The 22,787-nt window shown below is 39.3% G+C and overlaps 1 protein-coding gene across 4 annotated transcripts; it reads right to left on the minus strand.

The window, feature by feature from the left end:
- Positions 1-41: 41 nt before the first annotated feature.
- On the minus strand, positions 42-21,881 carry SH3GLB1 (SH3 domain containing GRB2 like, endophilin B1). 4 transcript variants are annotated; one of them, XM_059478444.1, is made up of 11 exons: positions 21,648-21,881; positions 18,763-18,904; positions 16,092-16,220; positions 15,237-15,370; positions 14,763-14,855; positions 12,694-12,732; positions 11,236-11,259; positions 7,271-7,360; positions 6,703-6,803; positions 1,497-1,728; positions 42-514 (listed from the first exon to the last, which is right to left on the minus strand). In XM_059478444.1, exons 1-11 carry the CDS (start codon positions 21,717-21,719, stop codon positions 407-409), a joined length of 1,164 nt encoding a protein of 387 aa, XP_059334427.1. In that variant the 5' UTR covers positions 21,720-21,881; the 3' UTR covers positions 42-406. The 4 variants fall into 4 exon arrangements, with proteins under 4 accessions (XP_059334427.1, XP_059334426.1, XP_059334428.1 ...); XM_059478443.1 differs by having other exon boundaries at positions 12,646-12,732; XM_059478445.1 differs by lacking the exon at positions 12,694-12,732.
- Between the last annotated feature and the right edge of the window lie 906 nt (positions 21,882-22,787).

Below are 22,787 nucleotides of genomic sequence, written 5' to 3' on the forward strand. Positions count from 1 at the left end.
ATCTGGTTTTGGTTATTCAAATAACGTGCATTACACCTACATCAGTTCACAATAAGTTTATTTTATGTGAAGAAAAGCTTTGCCATTAATGAAAAATTTCAGTAGAAAACAGTACCTCCTGCTTTCAATCTAGATTACTCAAAAGTAGAAGCTTGTATTAGTGAAAACTTCAGTAGAAACAAATCTGTAGGAAACGTTCTTGGCACATGAAGTAAAAGCTTTAAACACATTAAGTTTGAATAGAGTATTGACCGTGCAACCATGCTGGCAGAAAAGCCAGTTTTTAATGGCTGGTATTTGTCCCTCAAGACAGTAACATGGAAGACACATAAACCTGCTTACATAACGTTAATTGTATATAAATATGGTGTTGCCACAATGGACAGTCTCTATTCAGGCCAACCATTTAGTTTAGCAGTTCTAAATAAGTAATAGGCACTTTGCCTTTCTGATTTCCCCTTTCACCCATCAGCCAGTCTGAATCCATGCCAGGGATACTGTACACTGTTATCACCTACAAAAAGAGAAAGACATTATAATAAACTTCACTTGCAGGAAAGAGAGTTACAGTCTATCTACATGTGATTCCCAGTGTCTCAGAATTGAGATTAACCAGGTTAAACAGAGAATTTAATATGAGCATCCACGGAACATAATCTAATGCTCATAAAAATTATTCCATTGGTCCATGAAAAAGAGTATCATAGACACAGTATGATATTTTAAAGTGCCTTTTTTCTTTTGAAATTCTATTCATTACTGTTTATTTTCTATTGTGCTTTAACTTGTGTATTCACCCTCAGCCTTAACAGGCAACCTAAAAGAAACTTCTGTGGAGTGCACGATAGAAAGACAGATGGTGTTGATGTGCTACATCTTCACAGAAATTCCAAGCTCACAGCTTCTATCTAAGTCACTCTCTAGATAAGAAAAAAGTCAAATAAAAATATTGAAGCAATGCACACTAAAAAACCTAAAAGTCCTGAATATTGTTTTTTCGATTTCTTCTTCAGCATTAAGCTACATTCACATTACCAGGTGAATGCCCTGTACTTCACAATCTATCTCCATCTTCTTTGTATAGACTCTGACTTACAACTGCAACTGAACCAGAACAGGAATAAACATAGCACAACCTTCACCACCAAAGCAAGAAGTAGTTGTATTTTCATATTCTTCCCAAATTGCAATAGTCAATGTCTGAAAGACTAATCATATTGAAAATAGTGCTAAAGGTGTGGTGAAAAGTAGACAGCAGAACTGCATCCTGACTGTCCAGCAAATGTTCTTGCAAGCTAAGATGGTGTCACACATGTTGGCTCTCACTACAGAATATTAGGATACATAGGTACAGGACAATGCTCCAAGGGTATTAATGAAATTTAGTTTTCTAAATATCAACTACACAGACTTTTTGATGTAGCATATCTCAACTGGCTACTCACAAACATTCCCACTTTACTTGCAAATAATTAAGGTACATAGAAAACTCTTACCTCATCTGCAAGTAGAGATAATTCACTGCTGTTTGCAGCATCATAATCATAGAGAACTCTTGCTTTTCTGCTGCCACTTGATGACTTCAGTTCACTGAGGCCTGAAGTAAGCATTGAATTGCTTACTGAAGGCAATGAAGCAGAGGTTGAGGCCAACACTGAGGGAGAGGAAACACTCTGCACAGGAGTTGTGGAAGACTGATTGTTGTTAGAGAGGAAAGCAGATGGAAAGCTGTAAGAGGACAAAAAAAAAGAAAATACTTCTGAATTAATCCATTTTACACAGGGCATTATACATGCTCCCATGCCCAAATAAGCATTCTTATTTTTATCAGAAATAAACACCAGCAGATAGAAGTAAGAGAGCAGCACTAAGACTTCTATAACATAAATAAAGATACTTGTTCCTGAAAAGTAGCATAAATCAACTCAATAGAATTTTAAAGGAATACTGTCACCTTAAAAAACCCTGGATATTTGTCTCTTAAAAAAGGCAAAACCTAGAAAGCACTGTTGGTCAAACTTAATTCAGACTGTACTTTGATAAACATTTCTTTTGACAGTTCTGCCAGGAAAAGTAGCCTCCACCTCCTCCTGCTCATTCCTCAATTATGTGGTTACACAAAAGATTGTGCTGACAAACCAAATCAGGGCAATATAATACAACTTAAAACCACAGCCTCCCTCTGAAAGCAAGAAAAACCACACAACTGATTTTGTAATCTAAATCAGTTCATTGATTCAGCTAACTTCACGCTGTAAAGCAAAAAATATTTTTTACACTAAAAATGAACTTATATCAACTTAAGCTCCTCATTTCTGGGTCAGGCTGCTACTTGCTCAGTGCCAGCCATAGCGCTTGCTAGACCCTCCCATGAAGTCAATTAAATTCATTAACCTGACTGAAAAAGAGGAGAAAAAAAGTGTATAATCTCCTACTTAGTTAATGAGCTCAGTCACAAAAAACTGTTCTGAGTGACAGAACAGATACAAGGGAAAGCACAGAATAACATGACTGAAAAATGGAAGGAGGAAAAGGACAGCAAAGCAGCAAGAGATTTTGGGGCAGTGGGGTAGGAAGAACAGACCAGCAATGATGAGCTCTGAGAACATTTCATGTCACTCTGTCCTACATTCTGGGATGCAGTCCTGTGGCTGACTAAATTCAGTTATTTAGCAGCTGATGTAACAGTTTCTTGTCTCTTTGCTGCCTTGCTTGGTTCTAACACCCATCTGGATTCTACCTTAAAGAGTAGGTCAATAGAGGTTTTAAAAAGTGACAGACCTGATGCAGTAAAAAAGGGCCAGCACTAGGAATTAGACTGAGTCATGACGACCTGGAACTGCAGTTTGATTTCCTTCCACTCTTTTGACCAGTGAATTCCCACACATAACTTCCCTCTTCAGTCCTTCTACGTGGATGCCTCTTCATTAACATCTGGGATTTGGGCATATTGCCTCCCCCCTCCTTTCATGTGCCTGCTCTTTGACATAAGGAGGATCTATCCACACCATGCATATGAACCCACCAGAAAACAGCCCCATCCCTTTGCACCTCTTGCACCCCAGTCAGGTTCTTTCTGAAGGCACAGCTCAGTGGCAACTGTACCCATGTAAATCCAGATTAGTATATTCCTAACCATGTCTGCAGCATTATTGGTGCTCTATGATCATAAGAGGAGCTGCTTTAGGGAGCTGATGCAGGTAAAAACTAAACCCATCAATGCAGCAACTAATTTTTGGTTCATGTGACAATAAACAGTGGAACTAATGCAGCTCATATCTGTAATAGCTGCAGCAGTCCTGCACACAAGGTTCCAGGTTCACACTACATTTAACCCAGTAAATGCACAGTTCCACCAAACAGCGCAGACCCGCTCCTGTACCCCTTTTTAGCACAGATGTTCATTCTCTACCATTTGAGTCAGATCTAGCAATCTGCTGCTTTTGATTCAACAATCTGAACTAGCCAAAAATCAGGAAGACAACTTTCCATGAGAATAGCTTTTTAAACATGTTTATCTTGCAGTCACAATTGTATCTGACTAAAAGGAAAGAGCAGCAGTGTAGTATGTAGGACAGCATTAGCCCCTTGACAGTCAGACCAAATTGCATGTAAAAACTGGGAAGACTTTCAGGAAGCTGTTCTGAATTTAGGCAGCAGCTTACTACTGTGCAAAGGAGGAAGTCTCACTTCCCCCCTGTGGCTTACCTTGACCCCACTAGACCATAAAGAGCTGGTTCAACTCACCAAGAAGGCAACTCCACCAAATGTTTTTGGTCTTTTTTTCTCATTTGCTAGATTAGTTTTTCAAGCTAGTTCATCATGCTCCCTGAACAAATCCAACAAGCAAAATAAAGGGAGTCAAAACCAAACCCCACATTTCTGTAGGTATAACTCAGCTGTGCCTCACAATGTATTTATTACATGATTAGCTGGCATTCAACCAGAGGGATTTAGTTTTAAATGACAATCAGCTGTTTCTCAATATTGCTAAATGACTATTCAATATACTGCTAAACCTGTTCTCAGTTAACACAGTAATTACCTGTAAGTTATTCTGCTCAGTTCAAAGGGTCACTGGTTTGTACAGTCAGTGGAACAGAAAGCCAAAACTTCATAAACAGTCTGTCAATCAGTGGAGCATTAAGTCTCACTCCTTTTGCAAAGCCATAAGTAAGGCATTTTACTGGAAGGCTTCAGCTATACAGAGATTGTCTGGTTCAGGGTTTTTTATTTTGAATGCTTGAGTAACAGGAGTTTCACTGCTTGTAGAGTAAGATACTAGTAATAGATAATCTGAAAAAATTATGCCACAGTTAACATTTGTCTGTCAGGGAAGCTGAGAAACTTCAGAGCAAAAGCAGTTATCAGGAAGGAAAAAAGCAACCAGGGTACCAGAATATTTGAAATAGATTTTTTTAGTTCATACTGAGGAACTGAAAACAAGAAAAAAGGGAGATTTGATTTAAAGAATCAATCCAGCCTCACAGGAGGGGAAGGCAGTACAGAGATAAGCAGCTGGTGCTGCCTTGAAGAGCAACATCCATAAAAATATCTCTATTTGTATAAAGAGAACTGAGTACAAGTTTTCCCCCCACCCTCCTTACAGTTGCCTCTGGAGAGTACATCAGGAAGATCAGTGCCCAGCTTTGGAACCAGGAAGGGGTGTATGCCCTAGATGCTGACCCAGGTAAAACATCATATGCATCTCCTCTGAGAACCAGGTTTCTGTTTTAAGTAACAAACTGATCTCACTTAGGGGCTGAATGCCTTTGGTCCATAAACAACCTCGAAACAAAACTCAGATCCTTCACAGTTCTTGGCTTTTATGTGAGAATATTGCACAATACCACTCTCAGATGTGTGAAAAGCTGTGTAACTCAGCACTACGTGTTAACCACCAGAGCACAACCCACATCTAGCTGAGCTGCCTAAGTTGTTTATTTGGTCTGTATGTGCCCACATAACCTCAGGAGCACAGAACACAAACCTACTCATCTGCTAATTTACTCCAAGGGCTACACACCACATCCCTATAAATGGAAGCAAGGAGCACAACTGAGACCCTGTCCCAGTGCTCTGTGATACTTCAGTCAGATTTCCTTGCACAAGGAAGGAAAGACACACCCAAGATTTAATACCATAACTATTTTAATCCACATAGGCAGGAAAATTTCATTTCACTGTTAGAGGCATTTAGAATTTTGCAAAGCTTCCATGCTTTTGATTTTCTACCAGTCATAGTAATTTTATTAAAAATACTGATCAGATCACAGCCACATAAAGATGCACCTTTCTGTTTTCCTAAAGGCACTATTTTCTTCAAATACACTTTTTTTATACCTGGTAGCAACTTACACAAATTTTAAACAAAAACAGCAGTTCTGGGACAAGCTGTACATCCTAAAGCAGAACTTAAAGAGGAACATGTTTTTCCTTAGAATAAGGGTATTATGTTTAAGACCTTCTGTTTGATAAATACAATAGGATAAAAATACACATTTTAAAAATATCCTCTAAAAATAGTTGTGTAATATATTTCACTCTATTTCTAATTTAATAGTTGCTTTTCCTTAATACTGTAAATGTTTGTTTTCAAGCTTTCAATTCCATTACTTGTATTTGTGTGTTACCACATTTTATAGTTGACTATCTGGAATGTATGAGACTGCGAGGTAACTTTAAAGATGTAGCAGTTTTTGGATCAAAATTTTAAACACTTTAAACTACAATTTAGGAGTTTAGTCTTTTTCAAGACTAAAAAACAATCTTTAAACTACACATTTAAACAAACTGAGGAAATCAAATGCCACAGGAAGTTGCAAGTCAGGAAAAGGGCAAGACTCAAGAACACTTTTGTTTTTACTTCCTTGTCAGGGAAAACATAAACACAGATACCTCAGAGACAGTTACCTAGAACAGACACTAGAGTTAACTTTTAAGTACAGACAAATCTTCAGTGCATACACTCATATAAACAACATGATCTGTGTAACTCTAAGAAAGGATGATTTGTGAAGAATTAGAATAGAGAAACTTTATGAAATGTAAGTATGTGGATCTCTACATTCCCACCCATCACAGAAAAAGGATTAAGAGTAAAAACTAATGTCAGCTTCTTCTCTTACTTTAAAAATGCTAAACCCATGAAACAAGACAAACTTGTTCATTTTACTGTGTGTGCTCTGGATAATAGATAGGATGAAGTAGATTTCTCCCTATACACTATCTATGCTGGCAACTCAGTTAAGAGTGGGGAACAGGGTTTCATCGGAAAATTAGATAATGACCTGTAGTGAATTAAGAGGCAACAGAAATTTATAGGAAGTATAAAAACTTTTCCCACATTGCACAGTGGTTCAATAGCACGAAGCATAAGACAACTTAAATACTGAGACTACAAATAAATCTCTAGAAATTTCTTTTTGTCACATTTAATGAGGTTACCAAGAGCTCACCTTCCTCAATTACACAATATATAAAATCTCAATAGATCAACTCTCAAAAAGCCTTAGTGCTGTGTGTAGGCTTAGGGAAGTAGTTGCACTGGGTAATTACATATTAATTGCCTGAGAGCAGATACATTTCCTTTCAGCCCAGCATGCCTGTGTGTCCACCACTGTTCTGTCAGTTACGTTTTCCTACTATTAATAAGAATTTATTAAAAACAGCTTTTTCCTGAAGTTTATACAGTATTACTACCTTCCAAGTTGTTTCTGGAGATCCAACATATATTGGTAACACTGTGCATAATAGGTCATCTGAGCTTCCACAAAGTCATTCAGACAGCGGAGATGATGTGCCTGTAACACAGCAAAGAATTCAAGAGTTCAGTCCACAAGGGCACCCAGGTGCATTAGAAGGAGTAGGCACCTGGTCAGGTGCTAATGCCAATACTGGCACTTAGGGATAAACACCAGATAGGCACCGTGCCTGGATTTACCAGGCAAACAGAATAAAATGTCATAAAAATTAACATACTTGAGTAAACATTTTTATGGTTTCAACACTCAATTGATCTGATGAATGGGAAGCTGGGTATAAAGAATGAAAATGAAAACTTCTGCATTCTGAAGGTTAATGGGAAAGTAAAGTTAAATTCAGTGAATATTAAATTAGAATTTAAAAAAAAACCCCAACCCTTGTGGTTTGATGCTTTAATGCACTGAAGTGAAACCTCATAGACCAGAGTTCCCAAGTAGTTTACAGCAGCTTTCTTTAGAAGGCACCTGATATTGCCTTTCCTCCTCAACACCCTTTGGGTACTCACATGTGTGCTGCTGATTCCTTCCAGCAGCAGTCTGGTAATCTCTGCTTGACGGTCAAATTCGCTCTGAGTGATTCGCACCTCCTGTTCAGACTAAAGGCAAGAATGCACATCAGGTACTGGTACAGTGCTCTGTGCCACACCTGCCCACTGCAACAGTCCCACCTGATGCACAGCTGCTCACACAAATGCATCAATTAGGTGTTTGAAATGGGCTTTTCTTTGCAGACCTTTACTAGGCAAAACCAGTAACTGCATTCTGAGTTAAGAAACGTGGAGGCCCTGTGTACACAGCAGGCAGCTTATTATCAGACACCTACTATATATGCAAAAGAAAGGCATTTCTTTGCCAGCATTATTACCCCACCTCTCACAATAACAAATCAAGTGTTCACTGCCACAACCACGTCTGCACCAGGGGTTTTGTCAGCATACCAATGGCAGCCAAGAATAATGTAATTTTTTTCTATAGATCAACTGAACGGGTCTCTGATGAAATAATTCAGGGTAAATCTGACATTATTTTTGCCATGTAACTGCACAGCAATCAGCTGTACATAAACCTTTGATATGAAGTTTCACCAGAATATCTCATAATGTAATGCCTTATACTGGCCACCAAACTACTACAATTATTTCTGGAGCTTGTAATCAAGGAGTCTTTGAAATAAATAAACCTGAACTATACAAAATGTTCTAACACTTGGTGCTACAATTAGAGTAAAATGTCTATTAAAAATGATGTAATACAAGTTTCATATTTCAATAATTCAAATTTATTCCCTGTTACATATAATTCTGAATCATTTTTAAGTTTTAAATTAATTCAATCTAGCACAGCCAAAATTACTTTAGAGTACTTTTTTCTGGGGAGGGAAGAAAAAAATTACACTAAATACACATATACAGAATATGTGCTCTAAGATTGATTGCTCCAAGACAGAATGTCCTCAGCCTGGAATCTGGATTACCTCGCCTCAATGCTTATATTCATTTAGTACCTTGTTTCTAAAAACAAACCCAAGGGCAAAAACCTGCATTAGATCCAAGGTGCAGCAATTATTATTCTCAGAAAGGAGAAATATATTTTCAGGAAAATTGAGGTGATACTGGGTGAAAAAAATGAGGTGATACCAGGTAAAAGCATTTTATGTGTTTACAACCATCCTGCTCTTCCACTCAGCTAATGTTAATCAGTATAAAAAGTCACATGGAACCTCAGAAAAGAGCACAGAAGAATGACACAGTTACCTAAAAGTCATGGCAACCGGAAGAGCTTACACAGTAATTAAACACTGAAGAAGTTCCTAAAGAGAACCGTGGGCCCCCTACTCAAAACTGAGATAGCAGTGTTTGTATCAAGTTTCAAATTAAATATGTTTTCAAAGTTGGTTGAGGAAAGAATCTTTGCTTGGAATTTTCTGATTAAATTTGAATTAGCAGCAGCGACATCCATCTGTCAGTCTTTGAGAGAAATGTAAGAACAAACAGATGAAAAAAGCTAATCTGATGGCCAAGAGGGGAAGAAAAGCAACATCTTAATTTTCTTTTAAAAACCTATCAAAGCAATAAGTAAATAATTTATCTGGAGAGAAATAGCTTTGTCTCTTGCTTCTCTGAAGTCAGCAATTGCTAATGTGTTTCTGTCTCCCTGTCAGGTAAGTAAATACAGGAGAACAGGAACTTAGAAGGGGACATATCCATCAAAATAATCATATTTGTTTCAACAACATTCTAGCAAATCAACTACTTTCTGTAGTTGAAAGAAAGAAAGGAAAAGTAGGTAATGTGGTAACACATATTAACTTAGTACAGAGTGACTTAAAATATATTTACAAAAGCCCAATGGACTGGTTTTATAGAGATTTACATTAACTGAATTATGTCTTTAATGAGCTTTGCCCATCCCTATTTTCAGTACTGCTAAGTGAACTGTACCAGGACAGCACATCTATTCTTCACCTTGGGGTAAAGGTGAAAACCAACTGACTTTTAATCTGGGGAGTTTATGCCCTGATCACCTTTATTTCTGAACAGAGTGAAGAGCTCAAAAATACAAGCGTAAACTTCCCAGGTGCAGCTGTATTGTGGTTTTAGGATCATTAAAAGACATCACTAGGTATGTCTCATGAACATCCCTCAAAATCATACTTGCTCTGCAATTACAGAATATGATCCCAGGTTTTGAATCTGAGTACTCATATGTAAATAATCTCCCCAGATTTCACACAGGAGTACAGGACCTCTTAGAAATACTGTGTAATCCTGCAGTGAAGGGACAACACACATAAAAGCATATGAAATAAAATGACCTTGCTAATGTTGTTTTACCAGACATGCTTTGAGTAAAACACTGGTAGTGGATACACAGCTGTGCCTAGTATTCAATACTCCTTCTGAAATACAGAGTTAGAGGAAGCTAAACTGAAGAAAGTTTGTCATTTGTGCCACCACGCACATCTTTTATTCTAACTCAAAAAAACTCCCATAAGTGAGCCAGAGATGACTGGATGGTCTGAATTTTTTGCTGGGAATCTTATATTTAAATTGAAAACATTTATGAATCTCCTCCTCCAACTCTCAAACACAAAAGGACAGATTGCCTTTAGAAATGTGGATGGATTACTGCTCCACTGGCAGTGCATAATATTGTCATTTCTTCTCAATAGTCTCTGCTATTTATATGCTACATTAAAAAGGGGACCTTGAATTACATAATTTATTACAGAAGCTAAAGTTTTTTGTCTTCTTTATGCTATATAGTTAAACACTTTGTAGTATTTCTTCTTTCCAAGACATAATCTGTTAAATTTTGCTACCCTTAAAATTGCTTGTTCTTGTCTCTGAAAAGCAAATAGCTTCAAGATTAGTTTTCAACACAGCAGTATTCTTTCCCTGCCATTTGTTCCCCAATACAGGACCAGCAGGGAGGTTTCCTGCTTCCAAATGTTACTTTACTTAATTCATTAAATAATTCTCAAACTTTAGGATCAAAGTTGACCTCATCCTCCTTTTACAGTTAACCCTCCTTTTACTTTAAATGCTTCCTTCCCTCTGAACTGACACTCATCCTCACCTGTGTGCACCACAACTCACAGAAAGCTGGAAGGGCAATTCCCACAACTCCCAAGATTTCACTTGAAGCTGAAATACCCCAGCTTCTCCCTACACCTCCCACAGCTGCCTAGCTAGTTCCCCATTAAAAGCCATACTCCAAAGCCCCTGCTCTCCTTCTATTGACATAACTTTAATTACCCCTCCTCTACAGAAATCCACTAAGAAACACCTCCTTCCCTGCTAGCACACCCCTTCACAGCCTGCTGCCAATGCTGGCTTGTCAGAGGCAGTGAGCCCATGAAAAATGAATGGCCCTTCTCAAGGCACCACAGCAGCCACTGCCCAACAGCCCATTAGCTCCTCTGACTTTGTCCCTGGCCAAGGGGTGGCACAACAGAGCAGGCTGCAACGCCCATCCCAAGGCTAATCCTAAACTCACAAACCAGCTTTCAGGGCAGGTGCACTTCTCAGATGTCCTACCCCCTAACTTAGGCTGCTGAAAATCTAGTGACACTGGAGAGAAAGGTGAGGTGCTCCATGTTCTGGGTAAAACTTGAAGATCAGTGTTTTCAGGAGAGTTTAGATTACTAGACCCAAATATTTCTGAAAAATTTCAAATAAGCTTGTTCTGATAAGGATATCATACCAGTAAATTTTGAGAGAAGTCCTGTAGTAGTCTATTGTATCTTGTCTCATGAGAATCATTTGGTACTGGTACTGACAGCCAGAAACAGCTTACTATATTTTGCCACTGAAACCAGAAAGGCCCTGGAGGGGCCCAGTGTACTCTGATCTAATGCATCAGGCTGCCAGCATCAGACTGAAATCAACAACATGTAATATCCCTTATTAGAGTAGACCAGCACAAGTTATAATTTCAGAATTCTGCAATTTTAAAATTGTTTACTTACTTTTGTCACTTCCTCAGCCCATATCTAGTCAGCATTAAGAGAGGGGGAGGAGAAAATAAAAACATACAAACTTAGACATTGGTGGCACTCTATTATAGTACATAATCACACTTTGGCTTTGAAGTACTTTCCTGTCCTCAGAACTTCACAGGGATTTGAGGAGTGCTACAAGTCAGCTGCCCAAAGCCCTTCATACACAATGAATCTACTATGAATATGGATAGCATTACCTCTATGAAACAAGTTAGATACTGAGGAGAGTGTGACTTGTACAACTCATGTATTACAAGAATCTACCTAAAACAAGCTATTACAACACAAGACATAACTACTTTAAAAAATGACATGAATCAGACAAACCAAATTACCTTAAGAGGAATTTAAGTTACCTTAATGTGTTATAATAATGGAAAACTATGGAAAGCTATTCTCATTTTCACACTGAAACAGATGAATGCTTTCTCTTGCTAATTTCATTACCAGTTTTCTATTTCACAAGCACTTTGACTGAAATCTAAATTTAATTGAAACTGCTACAGAGGTATCTCACATTGAGAATTAGAGTAGTAGCAAGCAGCACAGCAAAATCATAGAACTGCAAGGGATTGAGTCTAAAAGTTAATTACTTCAGCTTGCTCTTTCAATTCCCTCTTGCAATGTGGTTCTTTAATTTTCATCTTCTGCCATTGTAAGACAATGACACAATCAGGAGTAGGAAGAAATGTGTATAAAGGTTGCAGGAGCAAACTGTAACAAACAAGTTTATTTGCTCATTTTTTAATCTGATCACAGCAGAGAAATCTGGAACACTAAATTGAGATGAGATCCAATATGCTGTGCAGATCCAAACCTCAACCAGAACAGGCTGGACAGCACAGTCTATGCTGTACTGAACTAATTAATCCCTTTCTCTTCCACTCTCACAACTATAGGGCTAAAACCAGCTGCACTAGGGAGTCTTTGCAATAAGTTTGGGATACATTGTACTTTAAGTTAAGCCATTAACTCCTGTGACATTACTCAGTTGCAGTTCTTTGTAACACATTGCTTGAAGGGAATAATTTCTACATATTCCTGTCTGTTTCACATAATTCACTTTTACTCATATTAAAAAGATAGGAAAACTCAGTAATTTCTTTCCTCTAATAGCTGAAAATAATTTCAGAAGTGAAAAATTAACTCCTTATTATAATAAGTTTACATTCATAAAATCACAGAAATTAGAATATAATACTGTGTATTTCAAATTATCAGAAATTATCTGATAAAAATAACATCCAATGCTGTACTGACATAAGTGTATTTAGTGCATTTCACCAATCCATTTTCAAATGGAAAACAACAAAATGAGCTGGATAGCAAGAGGAAACATTTGACTGGAAAATGAATGAACACAGGAGGCCAACAAACCTTTAGCCATTTTACATGCAGCAAGTTGAGCATGTAAGAGACATTTACCATAATGTTATTCTCTTCAGGCTGAGAGATGTTTAGTTGCTTAAGTGTATAGATAAAAAACAAAGGCAAGTTAAAAAACTACAAATATAGCAGGTAAATAGATTATCAGCACAAAGCACTGCAAGTTTAAGTGAAACAAGATTGTGAAGTGAATATAGATAAATAAAACAGTTTAGATTTTGATTATAAATACTGAACTAAGCTGTTTCAGTTGTACAGTAAGCATAGGACAAGCAATTTTCAAATTATTTTTCCCAGTTCTAAAAATATGTAATCACATGTAGATAAAATTTAGCACTTTAACCTGTCACAGAAAATAGTAAAGCATAAAAATTTGTGTCATAGCTCAATACACTACACTAACCTATCAGTCCAGCCCTGTTTGTTAGGTTTCTTCCTTTATAAATAAGGGAGCCAGCAAAATCTAACCCATTTGCATCACACCTACATCCAGGTTAGTTCTCACTTATACAATGCAGAGGATAAAGAAGAGCTGCAATTTTGTTATTTCTGCTGGCATTCTACAATCTGATACTTCTTACACATGCACATTAATTTTAATTACATTTTGACAGCAAAGTATAGGCAAAATAGTGAAGAGGTTTAGGGTTTCATGCTCTTCCAGCACTAAATTATGTGCATAAAACTGCATACTTGCTGTAGGAATACATGGGATCAAATAGGAGCAGCAGCAATTGGCACCAAGCTCTGAATGACTGCACTGGTGATGAATTAAAACTTCAGTGTATTATATATATATATATATATATATATATATATAATTTTAATACCAAGCTCAAGGGGAACAACTCTCATTGCTTTAGAAAGCAAAGTCCATACTTGCTACCATACCACAAAGGAAGCTAATAATAAAATCACTTTTTTTAACTTAACTCTGAACAAAGTCAAGCAAAGGAATTGTTTACTATCCAATGCTCCTCTATCCATTGCTTCGAAATCGCGCTGCTTGCTGACCAAAACCTCTCTGTTCTCCATAGTTAGTCTTACAAATTAAGAAAGCTTGGCAAATAGAGAAGTGACTCTTTTTGCAGAGAATTTATATAAGGGAAAATGCATGCGTAGATTTAAAAATACAGATAGTTTAAATACAGAGGGACAGTGTGCATGACATGGACTGACACACAAGAGCAGAACTGTCAGGTAGAGATCATGTTGGTCTTTAGATGGATTGTCATCGCAAAGATGCACTTCAAAGCTCAAGACAATGTCTCTGAGATCCTTCAGGACAAACACCCATTTTGAAAAGCCAGCAAAATCTGTCAGTCCTTCTTCCTCTCCATCATGTACACTGTCCCTGTGTATTTAAATTAACTGGATTTCTTTATTTGCATGACCCTTACTGCATTAACCCTTACAGGAGAAATCACTATCCATCATTAACTGCTGAACTTTTAGGAAAGAAGTCAAAAGATAGCTATGAAAATACTGTAAATATATCCTGATGAAACTACATACAGTCAACAGCCCATTCCTTCACTTAGAGCATTTTAAGAGTTTAAAAAGCAGTAACCTTCTTTTTCAATTTAATCTCCTTGAATAAGCATTTTTTGAGGGAATCAGAATGGTTCAAGTCATCCAAGTTGAAGCGTCTCACCTCTGTTTGGTGGTGTAAAATAGTAAGCAATACATAAAGAGAAACTGCAAATATTTTTGACAGGGAGAAGTTAAGTACAGATAGGTTCATCAGTTGAAAGCACACACTTCACACCCACACTTCAACATTTGCAGATTCAGGTATTTGTATTTACACCCATATTGGCAGGTTGTATCAATCAATTTTTGACAATATAGGCTGATCTACTATAAAACAAGAAGAGAGTAAGTAAGTCTAACTTGATGGAATATTTAAAAGTAGAAGACTAACACCTTGATCAGTAACTCACTTCTGTTTACTTGTGTTCTACTAAGGCATTTCTTACAAAAGTACCTAGAAAAACAACCAGGGTAAGAAGCTAGGACTGGAAACATAACCAAGCAGTCAAGTTGATAAATATGTATCAATCCATCTGAAAGTTATGGACCAACTGGAAAAAAAGCCCTCTACTTACTGCAGCTCGAGCTTCTGCAACTTTTGCCTTCTTCAGTCTGGTTTTTGCAGCATCCAAATCCAGTCTTTTATTTTGTAACAGTTTACGTTCTTTCTGAAAGTGAGTTAAGTTAGTTTGTGAGAATGAGTACACATACAAGCAAAAGACTGTCTGCTTGGAAATGCTTTTAATAAAGTATCATGTAAATAAAAGTTCTTCAGTTGGAGAGGCAGAATTAGATCCTAATTATTCCCATACAGTTTATGCTCAATATGCATACTTCTTATAGAACAACAGTTACCAAACTAATGTTTTCATCATTATCATGTTTTTACGTCAGCACAAACCAGAAAATACTCCAAAGGCACAAATTTCACTTGATTTTTTCTGTATTACCTGGAGGAAAGTAATAATGCACCATTATCTACTACTACATTTTGAAGACTGACAGTTACAATTAGTGTGAAATTCTGAAAAATGTACAATTGAACTTACAGTAATAGTTTTGTAGTCTCCTTCAATAAAGTTTCTTAGGGGAGTGAGAAAGTTTATAGCAGAAGTTTGAATGAGTTCTCTGTCTGCTGCCCCAATTCGCTTTTGTGTTTCTCCACATTTAATGAGTGCATTTCCTGCAAAGGAAAAAATATGTTAATCATATTGTTCAGGCAGGAGGTTAACAAAACAGGTTGCCACAGTCAGGAAAGTTTAGGCCAGCAGTTTGAAAAACAATCCAATGCCATGAAAAGGGCCTTCAAAAGAAAGAATATAATGTGCAAAAAACTCAACCCCTTCCCAGAAAAACCACTCCAACCTCCCCAAAACTAAACACCAAAAAAAACCCAACATAAAAACAAACAAAAACCCCACACCAAAATAAACATCCACACAAACAACAAGCCAAACCATTTTTATTATAATCAATCACAGGTCAAGGCAAGATTTCAATGAGACCACATATTATGGCAACTCCATGGTGAACATCTATTTCAGAACTGGACATCATACCTACTTATTTTAATCCAACAACTTCCTCTCCTACACAACATTCTTAAGACAGGAGTAGTTGGTAGCAAGGAAAACGCTTGAGATACTGGAAAATGATGTGCTTTTCCTCACCCCATCTACTCAAACTTCTAAATATGCATTTACACATTAACTGAGCAATACTTTAAATTTTAGTTTTGATCTCCCAATGCTCAGTGATACAGCAAGTCAACTCAAACTGATACAAATGTCATTCAACAGTTTTATGTAGAGGAAGACAAGAAATAATTTTATCTAGAGGAAGACAAGAAATACATTTTTATATTGTTAAAAAAGCCTGTATCTGTGCAGTTTTTTACTTCTTACCATAGGCTGTTCCTGGGCCAAATTCATTCCCAGCATCAATCATATACTGGCCTAGTAACTCTGGGTTATTCATGCGACTTGGTGCTTTGCGGTCCAGCTTCTCATAGACAAATTCTTCTATTCTGGCATCTAAACAGGTTTATTTGAAATAATTACTGTCATTTAAAGCACAAATTAGAAAAAGAAACAAGCAAACAAGACAAAGGAACACAAAAAAAGAATTCCAAAATCCAGCCACTAAACTCAATATTAGTGAACAATGCTAGGCTGGAGATCCTGTTCCTGAAAACTGACCATGTTCGCCATGCCATGTTCAAGTATTTCCTAGAGCCACCTGGGAAAGTGAAAATGTGTACTTTTCTTCTCCATTAGCATAGTTATACAGTTTTTCAGAATTTTGATCAGAAGTCTCCACAGTAAGAGCAATAACAGAATACTTCTCCTTAAAAAAAACAGTCTTTTGTTCCCCCTCCAGAAAAAAAAAATGTTAACTACAATTTGCAGTAAGAATTAAGTTCATCAACTACTCTAAGTTCTTATTAAGATATTCTGAAAGTTCAATAGCCCCAGAAATTATATCCTCCTTCCCATGCTCCCTTGAAATGTTCTGAAAGAAACCATTAAAAGTTATTAGAAAATGTTTCATTTCATGTTCTCATATTTTCTTAGTCTGAGCAATAAAATTATCAGAAAAACTTATTTGAGTATTACTACCCATCTATCACAATACTAAGCCACGGGGAGCTTCTTCAGTGGAAAGGCCTCACACACCTAACCAGGGACTCTGTAATTGAAAAAGCAAACTCCTCAGATGCAACACCCAATTTCTCTGACCAACTGCTTTCATTTCTCACCGAGCTGGCCTTATTTATACAGTCAGTAAGAACTAATTTCAGCAAAAATAGTATAGACAACCACAAAGAAGCTTTCCAGTGAACAAACCTGCCACTTCAATACTACTTGTTAATTAGACAACTTTCAACAGCAGTGGATTAAATAACTACTCTCTCATGGAGGTCACAAATTAATCTAAGACAGACAATTATGGGTATCAGCACATTCCCTGGCAGCAAGAGTGAACCAGAAATTATCAGAAGTTATTTGTTTTCTTTACTCAATCCATATTTATTTTTTACTAAATCACAAAAGAACTGGAAAGTAATCTAAAATTATTGGACTATTACATAGGTCTAATCTATAGGTACAATTATAAAAGGGACTGAAAGTGATTTTTCCTCCCCCAGACAGGGTCACTCCATTAACAAGCACCAAAAGCAGCTCCCTGCAGCATGTGATCCTTCTCCAAGTAGGCCAGCAAACAGCTGAAGTTACATTCACAAAGATCATTGCTCAATGGTGAGTATTTTTAGCCATAAGAAAATGGACTGGAGAGCATAACTGAGACACTACTATATATCATCCTTCCACTGAAACTTCTGCATACACTTCCACTAGCCTCCAGTCAGTGCTTCAATACTCAAAGTTGACAAGTTTCTGAAGGGGTTCAAGAGATACTAAAATATTGAATTGAATGAAACAGTCAACTATTTCCTCTGGCCTAGACAAAAGTAGAAACTTCAGTTAGAATTTTCTGCAAGTTCTGCTGCATCCTTCCCACAAGATTAGTTGGCTTATTTTTAAAATACTGCTCTTATGGAACTAAAAGATGCAACACACTTCCAAAGTAATACTTCAAACATCTCTGTAATAAAGAATTTATCCATTTGGCATTAGAGAAGTGTTAGCAGTGTATGATTTACCTTTACTAATAAATCCTAGCTCGGTATGTCATTACAAGGAGAACATTTGTTTTCAGTGCAGAAGAAATAGCACTTTTATAAAATTATCATTTGAGCAAACCCAAAGGAGGTTTAGATTTTTTCAGTGAAGTAGTTCACCCACTGACTGGACACCAGGTCTTGACTTAAAACCTAGATCTATACATTAAGCAAATTCCTATAGCTCTAAACTCTAGTACAACTGTAGGATGAAGCTGAAACTGATGTCCTCAACATTACTATTCATAGCAGCAACTTCAGAAACAAATAAAATTAACACACCATAAAACTTCATTACTTCTGCCCATGTTTTTTTTTTTTTTCTGTTGCTGTTACAGTAAGAGACTCAACAGTGATGAAATCATATTTCACACTTTTTGTATTGCTCAAGTAGGGTGCTAATTCCTCAGTAAGGGAATTGCTAAAGACAGGTATTTTAGTTCATCTTGCCTGCTTCAAGCAGATTAGTATTGTGCAGAGAGTTTAAATAATTAAATAGTAATGAAGTTTCTTGAGCCACTGTATCTACCCCATAAAGAACTTCAGAGCTCTTACAGCTATCCAAGATATCTGGAATTAGAATGGGAAATTCAATTAAACACTAAACAATTCAAAAATTCAATCAACCTGAGACTGAGCAGAGTATGGAACCAATATGACAGTTTAAAAAGCTCAGTATAAAGTGTTCCCCATTTGAAAGGGGAAAGTATCAGCAATTGGCAGTGACTCCAATTCTTCCCAGCTCTTCAAAATTTACCTTCCATAACTGCAGCCTTCAAATTTTAAAGCTGCTGTATTTAGTCATTCCTTATGCAATAGCTATTGAAGTAAATACTTACATTGGCATATCTATTAATTCAAAAGTTGAAAACAAAAACCTGATGGCTCCTTACTTGGATTTGGCTGCAATAATACTTCTGTTTGCTTCATTATTTTTTCTGTCCATAACTTAGTGCATTCTGCTTTGCTGAGAAGGTTCTCCAGATGAGCATCCAGTTCAGTCTTCTCTGCCTGACCAAGCTTTTCTTCTGTGAACTGCAAGTTAGTCAAGTTAAAAATATTCAGTTCATAGAAATAATTTTCCAGAACAAATTTAAAACAGTCACTTATATTAATTTGAATATGATGTTTTAAAAGATATAACCATTCCCCAGTCGTGAGTAAAAATCTAAGGACAAATCTGAAAGCTGTTAAGGTCACCAGCACATCCATATTATCAGATTTAAAAAAGGGCAGAAAAATATGGGAAAGGTAATTTTTAACATTATGAAGAAATCCTCTGCTAAACTTGGTACTGAGGATTCTCACGTGAAGCAGTTTGTCCAATTTTGCACAGTGTTCTTTAAAACATTAACCATAATGGAAGCCCAGAGGTAATAAAGAAAACTAAAAGATTACTTCAATCTTGTCTGTTTTGTAATTGTTTGTCAATTATCCTCATGTAAAACCTGAAGACAAAATAGATTCTGATTTGAATCTACCTTGAATATATTGAAAAAAAGTCCTGTCCAGAAGAAACAGGACAAAAATAGGGAGTTTAAACTATAGTAAGAAGATTTAAATTATAATTAGACATTAAGGAAAGCTTCTACAGACAGGATTAAAAGCTAAACCAAACTTTCTTGGGAAGTTGTAAAATTTATCTCTTTGGAGGCAAGGAGTTGCTTTTTAGAATAGGACAAACCAGTGTTTGATAAACTCTTTAGATGTCCTGTTATTCCTTACAGAAACAGTAAGACCACCTCTGCTGTTCTCATCCAAGCTGTGATTTTAATGACCATGAAGTACAATATAACATCATTTAGCTAAATAAATCCATCAGACAACTCATTTCACTTGATACAAAATTCATGCCAAGTCTCACTAATCCACGAGCAGTTTGTTTTTCAATCCCAGGCAGGGAGAAGCTCCACATTTCACATCAGGGAAGCAAGGAAAGGCGGAAGTGAGGGCTTTCCCTCCCCCTTCAGAGCAGCAGCTCCTCCAGCAGAGATCCCATCCCTCCACAGCCCCTGCTCCAAGTCAGGCATCCTCAGGACAATCTGGCTTATGATTAAGTCACTAACAAATTTACCAGCTGGGAATTTAACAGGACTGGAAGCATTCTAACTGTCCAATTCCATTCTTAACAAGTTCTTTGGTGGCCAGTAAGAAACAGAATACAATAGAAGTAAATTGCATTGTCCAAGTTTGTTTGCATTTCTGCCACATGTAGATTAACCAACTTTGATAGCAGGCACATCTTGATAAATGCTTCTGGCATTTGCAGTTCTACATAAAAGCAAACTGTAGGCATGAGAAAGTTCAGCTGCTGTATAGGGAAGAAGGGAATTTATTCATAGACATACTGCTGCTGCTGTTTAAAAGGCTTTTTAAACTATGCCAGGTGTTCTCAAAAACTTTGTACTGATTCTTTACAATACAGTAAAATAGGTGTGGAATTATTTTTATAATTAATTACAGATAAGAGTATTTGTATATAAAATTATTAAAATTTCTTATTAATATTTCCATAAACCCTCTCAGCAGCGTCAAGATTGCTAAGTGAAGATCACAATGTTAGATTTCACACATAGACTTAAATGAAATCACAAGGCCCCATCACAAGATCTTACAATGAAGGGTGAAATTGCATCTCCTTTTTCCCCCTTGTCCTACAAGAAAAGAGAAAGTGGAGGCAGGAAAGGAAGAGTCGGTCTGGGAAGGGGGTAGATGTGGAAGAAGCCACGAGCAGTGGGGGAAGCGTGGAAATACCTCCACCACAAAGAGAAGCTATAATGACTGCTTTAACTTCATTTGAATTTGAACAATATTTTTTGACGAGTTTGCATTTTCAGAGCTCTGCTGTGCTGCTGATCATTGGTTCTGCTTGAATATTGACATTTAGGGCAATACATCAGACTGACAAGACTAGATAACAACGCTCACCACATTCCAAACCTGACTGTGACCCAGTGAGAACTCGCAAGAAACCAAAATGGATTACTATATACTGCTTGGATGCCCATCTCCATACAGCAAATCTGTTCAAGTTTGATTATATAAGGAAAGGGGATTACGGCTCAAGACAAGCGCTAAGGAACAAAAGACAGTTACAATGCTCTTACTGCGAAGAAAGGGGAAGACCAAATCTGAAACAATGGGCTATCAAACTAGCTGAAAATAGATACTAAAAGTAAAATAAACCAAACAGCCTAAGCAGACACATACCGGGCTTTCATGTGTCGCATGAGAACTCGATTTTTACCGGTCAGGCAGCGATATGAACACGTTTCTAGCAGCCAGTAAACCCCAGGTGCTTATTTCAGGCGAGACACACCTTTGTCCTTTGCACGCACAAAGTCCGGCCGTACCTCCCGGCAGTTGATGCCGGCGCCTTCTCCCCTCTTTGCCCGTCTGACCTCGGGCTGTGTCACCCCCGCAGCCCCCGAGGCTGCTGCAGCGCAGCCTGCCTGCCGAACCGCCGGGCCCGCCCAGCCCACGGCCGGAGGGGCCGGCTGGAGGAGACTTCTCGCAGCAGCTCATCGCCGCCCGGCCCGGCCTCGCCCCCGCCAGCACAGCCGGGCCGGGCGCTCCCTCCGAGCTGGGAGCCCGCGGCGGGCCCGGCCCCTCCGGCCCCCGGGGCGGAGCCCGGCGCCCCGGCCAGCGCCCCGCGCCAGACCCGGCGGCGGCCCAGCGGAGCACCCGCGGCCTCGACCCGGCTGGGGCGTCCTCGCGTGGGGCCGCCCCGACAGAACCTCGTCCCGGCGGGGCCCCGGCAGGGGAGGGCGGTTCGTACCTGCACAGCGCGGCTCAGGAAGGTGCCCGCGTCAGCCGCCAGCTTCTTCACATTGAAATCCATGATGTTCATGTTGGGCGGGGGCGCTGACTCAGCCCGGGCACCCGCGGCGCCGGCGGCCGCTCCGGCCCGTCCCTGTGGGAGCCGCCGGGGGCGGTGCCGGGCCCGGCCCGGCCGCAGCCGATTGGCGGAGCCGCGGCGTCAGCCCAGGGCCCGGATCGGCCGGGGGAGCGGCGCCGGCGGCCGCCCCGCCCCAGCCCCAGACTGCCCTGGCCCCGTTCCGCCTCGGCCGCCTTCCTCCACAGCTCCGCCCTGGCGCTACTCCGCCCCGGCCACCTCCCCCCCAGCCCCGCTCCAGCCCCGGCCCGCCCCACGCTGGCGTAAGGGGACGGCGGGCGGGGTAGGGTGGGGTGTCAGGGCTGGCCCTGGTGTCAGGGCAGTGTTTTCGTGCCGGCGTTCTCGGCGGCCTTCGGGGTTTGCCGGCGTGCTGCTTCGGGGCCGGGTCAGCCTGCCCGCCAGCCCTGGGCGAAGGAGACTGAGAGCCGGGCGCGGCCTTTGCGTGAAGAGTCGCTAGCAGGGCGGGCGGCACGGGCAGAGCCCGGGCAGGCGGGGGTGACCCCCTGGGCACGTCTGTCCGCTCCCCTAGCGTGGAAATCCTACCGCTCACTGGGAACGCGGCCCGGCTTTTGCCTCGGGACTAGCCTTAGCCCTAGGTTTCTTTTATTGCCTAGGGTTAGCGTCCAAAAACCACAGAGCCCAGAGCTCTAGGCACACCGCAGCTGCTAAAGGCATCCCAAGGGGAGCGCGCAAGTGCCACAACATGGCTGCCTCCACGGCTTTTGCCTCGGGACCAGCCTTAGCCCTAGGCTGCTTTTACTGGAAATGTAGCTGGAGCCCACTAGATGTCAGTGCCTCCATAGAGCAGACTACTGCAGCTCTGCTTGCTAGGCAGATAGGAGTGGGTGTCCCAGTAGCGAGTTGTCCTGGATCATAGAGATTGTGTAATGTCATATTTTTGCATAACTCTGGGAAATAGTTACAGGAACAATGCTGCAACCTATTTATTCCGATTGTGTGATGTAGTTCCTATTAAAGAATTTGTATGCAGCAGAACTCCTTTATGGAACAAGAAGATTTATC

This window comes from Ammospiza nelsoni, chromosome 9 (assembly GCF_027579445.1).
Source record: "Ammospiza nelsoni isolate bAmmNel1 chromosome 9, bAmmNel1.pri, whole genome shotgun sequence".
In the NCBI taxonomy this organism is placed as follows: domain Eukaryota; kingdom Metazoa; phylum Chordata; class Aves; order Passeriformes; family Passerellidae; genus Ammospiza; species Ammospiza nelsoni.

What these genes read in the sequence shown, in the direction of transcription:
- SH3GLB1 (XM_059478443.1), bottom strand. Translation starts at nt 21,719, where the DNA reads ATGAACATCATGGATTTCAATGTGAAGAAGCTGGCGGCTGACGCGGGC. An exon ending in GAGACTACAAAACTATTACT is followed by an intron (nt 14,856 to 15,236) that starts GTAAGTTCAATT and finishes ACTCACTTTCAG; the next exon opens with AAAGAACGTAAACTGTTACA. An exon ending in AAGGAATCAGCAGCACACAT is followed by an intron (nt 6,804 to 7,270) that starts GTGAGTACCCAA and finishes GCTGTGTTACAG; the next exon opens with GCACATCATCTCCGCTGTCT.